Source organism: Felis catus, chromosome A1 (assembly GCF_018350175.1).
Source record: "Felis catus isolate Fca126 chromosome A1, F.catus_Fca126_mat1.0, whole genome shotgun sequence".
Lineage (NCBI taxonomy): Eukaryota > Metazoa > Chordata > Mammalia > Carnivora > Felidae > Felis > Felis catus.
Genome location: NC_058368.1, coordinates 137,409,947 through 137,422,298, shown reverse-complemented (window position 1 = coordinate 137,422,298; position 12,352 = coordinate 137,409,947). Strand labels below are relative to the sequence as shown.

The window sequence follows — 12,352 nt, the reverse complement described above, 5'->3', positions numbered from 1 at the left end:
CTTCAAAAGGCTTGAAAAAGAATACTTGGAACTGAAAACAGTGTCAGAGAAAGATCATTATAAGAGGCATAGAATGAATCACATTAACGGCTAGCACATAAACCTTAAGGTTCTTAGTATACCAATTTCCCCAGGAGCACTACTGTCAATGGTTTAGAAATGGTGTTGAATTTCTGAACTGTAATTTGCAATTGTGTTGAACTGGAAATCAATGTGGATGTTTCAAGAGGTTGTCTTACATCCAGTTAACACGACTCTGACATTAAGGATTACAAAATGACAGTCAACAGCTTCAGTTTCTACATTCAACTGGTATGGTAAGGAACAAGTCCAAACTCAAGAGCTGTCTAGTTCAAAAGCTTCTTTTCCAATCACTCCTAAAGAATCATAGGTAACCTACTTAAAACAACATGAATTTTGAAGTAATCACAAGATAAAAATGCCCATCAGTTAAAAAAAGAAGGATCAAGTGAAAACATCCTAACATTTGTATTTTAGTTTCACAAAAATATTAAAAGACTTACCAAAAAACCCAAAAGTTTTTACTTTCAGGCACAGTTTCTTTGAGATTATAGCAGCAAATCAGGATCTTGAATGACCAATAATTAGGCTGCCTTTGAGTATTTTCTCCCACAATCTAAGTCCTAAACCCTGGAATCTCGCCTTAATAGGACACACATCCATACACATTCAGGCAATCTATCCTCACGATGTTTTATTCAGGACTTCATCTTTTCAATTCCTTTTGCAGAGCACTATTTTTCCCTCCTTGTCCACAAAAAGCTGAACCTAGAATCTGTTTAGAAAATACACCAACAATAGCAGTTAAATTAAAATGTGGGACAGATATTTTTACTGAACTATAAAAATAAAAAATACTTCAATTTAAAAATGGTTGCCAAACAAGAGTGCACTATATGTAAGCTAAGAAAAAAACCTGAAACAAACAAAAATCCCCAAACAACAAAAAACAACACAACAAGACTGATCTGGACCCAAAATGGGGGGTAGGGAGGGAAAGAAAGCTCATTTCCTTTCATTAAAAATCAGAGTGAAACATCTATAGTTAAACAACTTTATTAACATAGTCAAGCAGTGATTAACATTCACATCTATTATGTCACATCATACAAATGTAAATACAAAATTACTACAGTACAATATATATTCTCTGCATGATCCAAAATATTTGGTGGCCCCAAAAAACTCTCTTTAAAATTCAGCAGCTTATCAAAAATTAAAACCATATTCTATTTAAAATGAAGATCTGTTAGCACAGAGTTAGACTTCAAGAAATATCAATTTAGTACAGTTTGAGAAGTTGCAGGAGGATCTATTTGAAGGACACATTCTAACATAGTGTGGCAGGTACAGGAAACATCAGATTTAAAGCTTTTAAGCATAACTCATACAACCTAAGTTGTCAGCAGAAAGATCCAGTTATTTATAACTAACGCTAAAACTACTAAATTATTGCACCCAATGTTAACATGAATATTAATTGTAAAACTGCTTTATAATATGAAGTGAAGTCATTAACCACGTTTAAACATCTCTTCTCACAGATGATCATCTACTAAGTAAAATTAATTATACAGTATTGTCTAATTATTATCTCCATAGAAATCATCCAATCTTAATTTGGTTATATATCCACACAGGAAAACATCAGTAAGGTAATATGGGGAAAGTACAGCGAAACCCCTTTATGAGGCTGGTATTAGGAGGGGACAAACACTGCCTTACAGGCTAACCATGTTATAGTAGGCTTTGAGGAAGATAATTAGACTTGCAAAATAGCTAATTCTGCATAATACCAAGCCATAGTAAAAGAGGATTCTATGGTAGATGAACAAAAATTTCAACAAAAGGGAAAATACTATTTTCCTAATTAGTGATACAGTGCTTGGCAAAAAGATTTGGTTTGGTTTTAAAATGTACAAGAGGTGAGAAAAAAAAAATCACCATTTTAACTTCCCTTAAAATCATGCATACAGTTTTTTTAAAAACACAATACATTCTGGGATACAAATCACAATAAACAGTTGCTATTAATTTAAATGTATACCTTAAAATTAACATGTATAAGAATTAGGAATAAAGGTAAAGAATCCTCTACATATAAGTAATACCAATGGGGGAAAGGTCTAAATTAAGACTGAAAAAATTCGTCACAAGTCACCTGGAAAGTGTACAAGTGAATGAAAACTTTTATGCAAAATTTAATTTTAAGAGGCATTAGAAATATCTCCGTATTTAATACAGTATGAAGTCTACTAAGTAAGTATACAATGCTCTTGCATGGTATTATTACTAGATGATATTGTTACACAGCTCTTTATCGATCTGATTTTTCACCTAGATTATCCCTTAATCTGAAGACCCTAGTTTTTAAGATTTCAATGCCTACACTTCAGTAACAGTACTAGTAGCAACAGTTAGTGTTTTCCCCCTTGTAATATTTGCAAAAATAACTCAATAAGCAAAGCTGTATTTTAAAGTACTACTAAAGAAGGATTTAAATTGCAGTTACGCATGGTACACTCTTCTCTTGGGAAGAATGTCTTTTGCACCGTTATCTGTTAATACATTCAATATGAATAATATAGATTAATTATATGAAGCAAAAAAACCACTTTTTTCTTTATGGCAAAGGATTTAAAGTTAAATTTAGACTAAAGAGCTTAAGATATAATTAGTTTAATTCTGGCATCTCAGCTATGCAGGGTAATTCAGTACAGGACAGAAAAACCCCTTTTCCTATCTTGAGGGTTTGGAGAAAAGGAGGACCAAATTGAACTCACTTTCAAGGTAAACCTGCATGCAAAAGGCTTGCCAGGAGGGATCTATACCACCCTAGTCTGCTAGAGTAAGGATTGGAAAATCTGACTAAATGCGAAGATTCTTCATGAAATACACTAAAAAACAAACTAAGTACGATGAACCTTTATAGCATATGTCACCAAAGCAAAAAGGATACAAGAGTATTCACCTGAGATAAAACTTGTATCTGAATATTTCATAACTGAGTAGACAAAGCATTTCAAGAGAGGAAAAGTCAGTTCAAATTATTTTAAAATATACATCTGATCCTATTTTACAATATATGCAATTTAAGCAATTCAGATCAATGAAAAAGTCTTAACAAAAAAAATCACAGTGTTTATCAATATGTTAATTACAAAATGTATGCTACTTCTTTCATTTTTAAGATGTAATGGCTTGGTTAAGTGTCTTAAAATCTATTCTTCTGAAACCTAACTTGCGTCACAAATCAAGTAGCAATAATGTAAAGCATCAGAACTGGCTCTTAAAGATTATTTACATGTTGATTATTTGGGAAATAACCAACTAAAAAATATAAAAAAGTGATTTTTTTTTTACATGGTATGAAGTTATTAAAGAGATTAGACAATACAAAAAGCAAAATTCTTTCCTGAATAAATGAATTCTGTGGCACTAAGTTCACTTGCTAATGAACCGACTACAACACTGAACTGCCAAACATGCATTTAAATTATATTAAATACACTTTCTGTTTCCAACTTAGGTTGATCAGCAGCTTTTGTTCTGTTAGAATCCTTCAAAGAGAGAAGCTCGAACAGGAAAAAGAAGGCATATATAAAACAGTAAACACTGACCTCCTGAGGTTCCTACAACATAAAAATATTCAAGTAGAAAATCTACATCACTTAGCAGCGGCTATTTCTGTAGTTGAGCACACTAACAGCACTTTAGTGTGGAAGGAGCAGATGAAGTAAGCCGTGCTTTAAGCATGCCAAGAGGCAGAAACACTGGAATGTAACAAAGACAAACACGATTTCATAGACATTCAGTCAACATTCAAAACTATTAAGACTACACCACAAGAATTAAGTTGCTTTATATATATCCCATGATGTATTAAGTTTTATCAGAATAATAAATGCTAAATCAGAGCTTACCTCAAAAGAGAACTTAAATGGCTTCTGCAAATTCCTAGGCTATACTACGTATCTGAAATATAAATTAGGGAGAAACAATAACCTCAAGGGCAGAAAAGCACAAAAAACCCAACCCAATCTCAGGTTGCCAATCATATTTCCTTAATTTGACTATTTTTAAATTAAATTTCTTTTAAATTTAAAACAGGTTAAGTGACTACAAAAATGGGCACACTCCATCTTACATATCTGCTTAATTAAAAACCAATTTTTAATCAAAGAGGTAACAAATCGCTTTTCAGTCAGTGTGGAACCGTCAATCACAGGTCCAGATAATTTTACTGAGGGTTGTTTCTATAGGTTTGTTTTAAAGTGTTTAGGGAAGAATTTTGCCATTTCTTTCAATCTATATTTTACTTCTTCCAGAATACTAAAATATCTCCAACACTAAATTCTAAGAAGTATTTGACAAACTACAGAGTGTCACTAGGATTTAAGGATAAAATGGCTATACTAATCAGGTTTTGAAGACTGAAGCAAAATTGGAGCTCCCAATGAAGCAAGGTACTAGAAAGCAAAATGCTACATACCCTTTGGATCCAACTTTATAATTAAAAAAAAAAAATAAAAAAACAAACTGGACATTTGTAAAATAGGACTTAATTTTGGGCTCTACAGACTGAAATTTGCAAAGCCAAAGTAGAGGGAAAAAGGTGAAAGAACATGTTTAAAAAAATACACACATATACACACACACGCGCGCACACACACATACACACACACACACAGTAACAAAAACCTTTCTGCATGCTACCATGCATTTGAAGTTGTTTGAAACGGTATTTTTAAATTCACACGCATACAGCTCAAACTTCAGTGCAATGGCTGTATCATTCAACACCTTTAGAAGAACAGAACCATGCAAAGAGGAGCAACTGCTTATAAAAATGGTTATTCAGGATTTATTCTGCAATGCAAAGGTGACAAACTAAAATATAAAAAGGTTGTTATGGCTTAACATTTTTGTTGCAGATTAAATATGCAGCATTGAAAAATGGAAAGGTGTGGCTTCATCTCTGACCAGCAGAGTTAAAAAGAAAAATCTCTCCATTTTCCTTCATCATCATGGGATACACTGTTCAGGCAATCCAAATTAATAAAGACTTGCACTTTCATATGGACACAAGATCAAGTGTACCAGTTAGGTTTTCACATTCACAGTATATAAGAAAATACACATGGAAGGAAAAGTAAAGGGTTAACTTAACAAGGATTTATTCACAGGAATACATGTAAGTAGAGAAAAATAACAGAAAAGCTAAACAAATGAAATGAAGAGGATCCAAACCAACTTTCACTCTGTAGCTTTTTACTTGCACCCTGTGTGCATCTGTCTAGGGCACAGAGGGCCACCAACATGCGCCAATACAGTGTAGGAACCCTGCATTACATCCATTAACTTAAACATCTTTAAGATCATGCTTTGAACAAAAAAAGAAAGCTTAGAAGGCAATATGTTGAGTGGGAATAAACATTGAGATATAGCAATCATGTCTTCAACTTCTACAATTGTCTTTATGTGCCAACTAACATTTATGCAGCCTCTTACAGATCTTTTACCATGTATTTTATGTTTTAGAAGTTTTGATAAAATCACTAGTAGTATATAACCATGCAGAAAGCACATCACACTGACAGCACGGAGGCAAAGATTTTGCACAGGTATATCAGCTTTCCACATTGTGCAGGTTACACACAATACAATATCAATCTTACTCCTAACAAGATCCTAAAAAGATATTTCAAGGCCTAGCTGTAAACTACAGTACTTTATATCTATATTCTTAATAAAAATAAAAAATCCACAAATCTTAAAAAGGAATTTTAAATGCAGGGCTATATTGAATTGGTAAACTGCAACACACACTGGCGCACCAGAGGTAAATGAATACCAATCTCACTCTATGTGATGCAAGCATGCTACTTCCCCACTAATTTAAAGTACTTTCAATCACTATGAGCCAGAATGCATGCCTGAACCTTAAACTGCACTTTAAAAAGAACGTCTTGGCCTAGAAATTAAATCTAATGAAGTACAACCATCAAATTATATCCACTACATTAATGTTTTAATGCAAAATCAAGATGTCAATCTTTAGTCTGATATGCCCAACCCCATTTATTCCTCCCTCCCTGCCCATCCCACAAAGGTAAAAGGAGTGACTCATTTGGCATTTCACAGGGTGCTTCATTGTTTAAATTTGCTTGGTTTTATTTCCAACTTTTTTGGGGTACCTTAAATTGTAACTTCCAAGAACCTGCTTCTACTATGGGTAGGCAAGCTGATTTTAATTCTATTAGCTTCATTTGTGTAGTTCTTCATCAGCATGCAAAAACAAGGCCCCATCATGTGGGAAAATTTATAAAAATCTTTAAATTAAGAAAAAAAAAAAAAGCTTCTTTACTGTTTGTAACCCCATTCTTAGGTTTCCTTTATTGTGCGCTATAGAATTTTTCCTCTTTCTTATCCCTATGCATCATTTATGTGGTTCTTGTTTTGGTACAATTCCCCATAATATTCCAGGATGTACTGTTTTGTGAGTAGACTGAATAGGTTTTTTTTTGTTTGTTTGTTTTGTTTTGTTTTTTGTTTTTGCTTCTTCACATCCAGTGCGGAGTTGTAATTGGAGACAGATTTCCACCCACAAAGGCTCCAGATGTTAAAACGTTTCCCAACATCGACTTAATACAGTGACGGCAACACCTCCCTCCCGCCCCTCCCAGTAGGGTTGGGATTGTACTGTATTCCCTACTGGTTTACCCTTCCCCCCTGTAAAGGGTAACATTTTCCCTGGGTGCAGAGGCTCCCTCATAGTCTCCAAGACTGAAGGACCTATAAGAAAAGAAAACAATTTTATATTTTAACAACTGTTTCTCTTAAAGCCAGTGAAACACATAACTAATCAAGTGAGAGCGCTACTTCTAACTACAGAAAATGACAAACACGATAAATTGTCTAAGATCATGCCAGTAGTCAATGATAACCCATGTCACTGCCTTCTCCTATGGCTTTCAACTGTCATCTGCATCAGGTATGAGAAGTGACACCAAGCTGAAGACATGCAGAGAGGTGTGGAACACCTTATATAGATGAAATTTAGATGGACATCTTGTAGGATGCTATCAATCTAATTCTTTAACCCCCTTTGCACAATGGGCCCCAATGGGAATCGGTTATTCCACATGTAACAAGTTGCCTTACCTTCTTCAAAGTCAAATAACACTTGCTTTAAAATAATTCTTTCCTCAGTGAGAATGAATACATGATCTTTTTTGGGGGCCACTATGCCCAATATTATGCACATGAAAATCCAATCCATGAAAAAATAAAGAAGAATTACTTATTTTTGGTTGTCTGATGTTTTAGCTTAGGAGGCCCTAATGGTGTTTGAACTGTACTAAGGTTACTATATTCAGCAAATACCAGAAAGTAAGTTTTAACACCTGCCTCTTTGATGTTCCTTATTAATAATTCTTCGGGCCCTATCCTGCTCAGTCATTTCCTATGTTCTCAGACCTCTTGATTTTCCTATTAAAGACACTAGCAGTTTTAACGATAAGCACATTGAGAAATAAAACAGATTCCTAGGAGATTGTAACCAGTGCCTGACAGTGGTCTTCACAACAAAAATCTACTAACCACTCGTACCAAACACTGGACATTTATTATGAAGACTGATGTAAATTCAGGGTGTGATTAGCCCATCTGTGGAGAAGTACATGCAACACCTTTTCTCTGCCTCTGAAAAAAGGGAACATTATAAAAAAGGCAGGAATAAAGATACTGATCCACTTTTATCTCTAATTAGATAACGAATACTTTCGTCATACATCGTCTTAGAGTAAATCAACTCAGTTAATTCCTAATTGGTGACAGGACAGAGATCACAGAAGATATTAAATCTGAAAAGTCTTTGCTAAAGATTCAGCTCACTGTTCTATTTTTCAACCCTTGATGTTAAGAATCATTCTCATCTATTACATTTTCACGATTTAACATAAAGTGAATTACACACTTTTCCAAAATGCTAAAGCCACAAAATAGCCCCAAGGACTCAAAACTACAGGGGGATAAGATGCATACAGGGCTCTGAGATATTCCAGAGACTACAAGTCCATTTCTACTGCCCTGCAGCTTTGACAACTTGGAAGCTGAAATCTTTCCAGGTTTAAAATCTAGTTCAAAGTAAACAAGCAAGTCGACAAAAACTCCCAACAGAAAAGGTGACTGAAGTTGGTGGACATCTTCTGGACACCAGTGAGTATACTCCTTGGCCCTCCAGTCAAATATGTCTCAGTTCATGTTCAACACCTAAAGAAGGGTATTCTCGTTCCCTGTACTGGTCCATATTCCTAACATTTACTGAGCCAACTTAGTGTGTTAAGCAATATACACTAAGTTCTGGCATCGCATACAGTTTACTATTTAATCTTCAAAATAACTCAATGATGGAACTGAAGCTAAGAGATCAGGATTATTAGTTCTACATAAGTAAAGAAAAACTCGAGGAACAAGAGTCCAAATGGACTTACCCCTCTACCACCCCAAAGCGAAATACACTCTTCCATTGTCCATTTTAAAACAGTGCTGGTCACATGGCAGGTGCTCCGTAAAATACAACCTTGAAAAATGAATATTAAATATTCCTATCTACTGAGCCCTACACTAGTTCCAATTCTAGTGGGCTTTTCCCTGAAGCTCACAACCACAGAAGTCCTTCATATATCACAGACGATAAATTCATACTTCAAAATCATTTCTACCCTGTGCCAAAGTGAATGTGGGGAGAATTCTTACAGGGCAAAAAATTTAAGAAGGATTACTATGTCGAGTAGTCTAACTAGCATACCAACTTAGATTTCCTTCTACTCAGGACTGAAAGTAAAATCATGCATTTTGTTAACCCTTGCTTGTCAGTTAAAAAAAAAAATTCTCTAGCCTTAAGGATTTTAAATTTCAAGTCTAATATAGCTTAAGAATGTTTTACTCAACCTCTGTAGAAAAACATATAGCTTTAATTTCACTCAGTAGGTTTAGATTGCAGACCTAAGTTTCTTCACCCTGAAAAACTCAAAACTTCTTACAACTTACCCCTAATTATGGGACTGCAGCTTAAGTGTATGAGATTAAACACCATAAAAAGCTGCAAGACGCTCTTTTAAGGGAAGCGGAAACTGGTCAGAGAAACGCCTCCAATTTTCATCCCCAACTTGATTTTTAAATCCATGAAGGATCTGCAAAAAGTGAAAAAGAATCATTAATTTATCACTAACAAGAGAAAAACTCCAATCTTTTTAAAAAATTTTATCCATTTTAAAGCAGTGATTCTCAAACTTTGTTGGTGTATCCTGTCTAAAAGCACCTCATAAAAGGGGCACCTGGGTGGCTCAGTCGGTTAAGCACCCGACTTCAGCTCAGGTCATGATCTCTCACAGTTTCTGAGTTTGAGCCCCATGTTGGGCTCTGTGCTGACAGCTCACAGCCTGGAGCCTGCTTCAGATTGTCTCTCTCTCTCTCTCTCAATCTCTCTCTGCCCCTTCCCCATTCCCGCTGTCTCTGTCTCTCAAATAAACATTAAAAAAATAATAAAAAGGGGCGCCTGGGTGGCGCAGTCGGTTAAGCGTCCGACTTCGGCCAGGTCACGATCTCGCGGTCCGTGAGTTCGAGCCCCGCGTCAGGCTCTGGGGCTGATGGCTCAGAGCCTGGAGCCTGTTTCCGATTCTGTGTCTCCCTCTCTCTCTGCCCCTCGCCCGTTCATGCTCTGTCTCTCTCTGTCCCAAAAATAAATAAAAACGTTGAAAAAAAAATAATAAAAAATAAAAGCACCACATAAATTTGGCTTTGGAAAGTTTAGATAGAATTCAGCAAGTGACCTAGTAAGAGATATATACTAAATAAACTCTGACCTAATACAAGAAAGTACAGAACTCAATCAAGGGATAAAATTCCTATGCACATTAAGTTTTTTCAAATTGAAAATATATAAATTTTTGGGTTCACATCTGCAACCACAGTTCACTAATTTCAGTAATAGGTGATTCAAATGTGTAACACTGTATTTCTTATTTTGTTAATGGTTGAGTACTGACTGGAGTTGATCCAGAGGGACACTACCAGAACAACTATATAGATTTAATCCCTGTGTAAAACACTTAAAATTTACTTTGTTCAACAGTTTATACTTCAAATCTCAGTCAGTCATCTTTGAAAATATATGCTGTTTTGTACAGGTGGGATAGGGGGACCACATGAAATCAGTGGTAATGCTTCAGAAAATATTTTTGAAGTGTGTACTCTATTGAGTCACTGCTATACCTTAAGAAAAGATCAAGCCAACTTTTTTGCCAAGACCAAAGGTTATATGGTCTACCAATCAATACGGATTCAAAGAGTCCAAGTTTCATATGAAATATAAAAGTAATTTACACTTTCCAACCAGGATTGTAACAGTCCCAAGGTATCTACCATAAAAACTTTTTAGTTACCTTACCTTACAGAACATGTCTCTCAGATCATCTTTTGGGTTAATCCACGATGCAACAGCATCACAAAAAAATATAAAATCCTGTAACAAGCAGGAAACACATCTTAGATTGTTATTTGTCAAACACAGCAAAACATACCTATCACGACCAAATCCTACCTCAAGTTTTTTTATAAGGAATTATAAAGGATTACTTAATGGATATCCCTATTATTCCACCATCGAGGAACCTCTACTCATTCAGTTTATATTGGAATGTAATGGCCCTTTGTATTAGATTTCCTATTCCAAAACCCCAGTCTAATGAGCATCAACAATGGACTGAAAATATTAAATGAACACCAGTTCTAAAAACCTTCATTCAATGAATTAAATATATAAATTGGGGTGCCTGGATGGCTCAGTCAGTTAAGCATCCAACTCGATTTAGGCTCAGGTCATAACCTCACGGTTCATGTGATTGAGTCCTACACTAGGCTCTGCATGGACAATGTGCAGCCTGCTTAGGATTCTCTCTCCCTCTCTCTCAAAATAAATAAATAAACTGGAGTAAAAAAAAAAAAAAAGGGAAATACATAAATTCAATAATCTTACAATTCTGACTGGCCTAGAAATAATTTAAAGCTAGCTAAGTAGAAGCCAAATAAGCTTGGGAGTATAGGAATTAACAGATCTAAACTTCAGGTCGAAACTTAAAATGACCAAAAGTTAGAAGAAAAACGAATTATATATCAAGTTATAATACCCAATCCAACCTAACCCAACCCAAGCAAAAAAGAATATCCAATGCTCTATTATTTGAAAGATAATTGGGTTATTCTCACTATGAAAACAAGGTGACAAAAGGTATAGGCTTTAAATGTTTCATTTAAGTATTTTTCAATCTTGACTAGCATACTTCAACAGCAGTTCAATATACAGCATTTAAGATATTGCTTATGTTCTGATGTCAACTATTTAAAATTCTGCTATTGGGGCGCCTGGGTGGCGCAGTCAGTTAAGCGTCCGACTTCAGCCAGGTCACGATCTCGCGGTCTGTGAGTTCGAGCCCTGCGTCGGGCTCTGGGCTGATGGCTCAGAGCCTGGAGCCTGTTTCCGATTCTGTGTCTCCCTCTCTCTCTGCCCCTCCCCCGTTCATGCTCTGTCTCTCTCTGTCCCAAAAATAAATAAACGTTGAAAAAAAAAAAATTCTATTAAATTCAGGGCACTTTCTTAAATTTCAAAATTTACCGACTGAAATATGTGCATAAAACACATATTTAAGCAAATAAAATTCCATGTGCCTGAGGATCTGTTTTATTAGAATTATGATTCCTTGTCTTCCAAATATCACTCTGTTAAAAATTTAAACATAAAAAATAAACCTTAAGATATTTTCTTTTAACCACATATAAGTGAAGAATGTAAAAAACAGAGATTTCTACCAGCTCTTAAACTGGCAGTGATTTCATGACCACATACGTATGTGTTAGTTTTAAGGGCTTAAAATGTGAATTCAAAACCAAACAAAAACAACAAAATTCTGATGGGAAAATGTTTCTTTGTAATGTAGTATACATCATATAACTCTAAACACATTAAAGATGACATAAAGTTCTTTGGTATTGAGGGGAAAAACCCCAAAAAACAAAAAAATAACCAGAAACTTAATGCCAGGAGGTTATTTTGTAAGTAGGGACCATTTCCAAAAATAGTACAGGCTTATTTTAATACTAGGTTATTGTTTTATGAGAAATTAGTCAAAAGATTTTTTCCATTTCTAACTTTTCAATGCTGATCACCTATATCAATTTGAATCTTATAAACTTGTAATTCACATAATGTTTCTAAACTTGAACTAACAAACAACAGTCATTAACAGAAGACAGGAAATATCAAAAAGTG

At 34.9% G+C, this 12,352-nt stretch overlaps 1 protein-coding gene across 4 annotated transcripts in view; it reads right to left on the bottom strand.

The window, feature by feature from the left end:
* Positions 1–1,061: 1,061 nt before the first annotated feature.
* The window catches only part of TNPO1 (transportin 1), a 97,576-nt gene continuing 86,285 nt past the window's right edge, over positions 1,062–12,352 (bottom strand). For 3 of the 4 annotated variants that reach the window (XM_023257308.2, XM_023257302.2, XM_045061945.1), the window contains 3 exons: positions 10,475–10,549; positions 9,076–9,218; positions 1,062–6,816 (listed from right to left, as the gene is read on the bottom strand). In XM_023257308.2, the coding sequence (XP_023113076.1) occupies positions 9,111–9,218; positions 10,475–10,549 (183 nt within the window). In that variant the 3' untranslated portion in view covers positions 1,062–6,816; positions 9,076–9,110. The remainder of the gene's footprint in view (positions 6,817–9,075; positions 9,219–10,474; positions 10,550–12,352) is intronic. The other variant, XR_006600790.1, reaches the window with a different exon arrangement.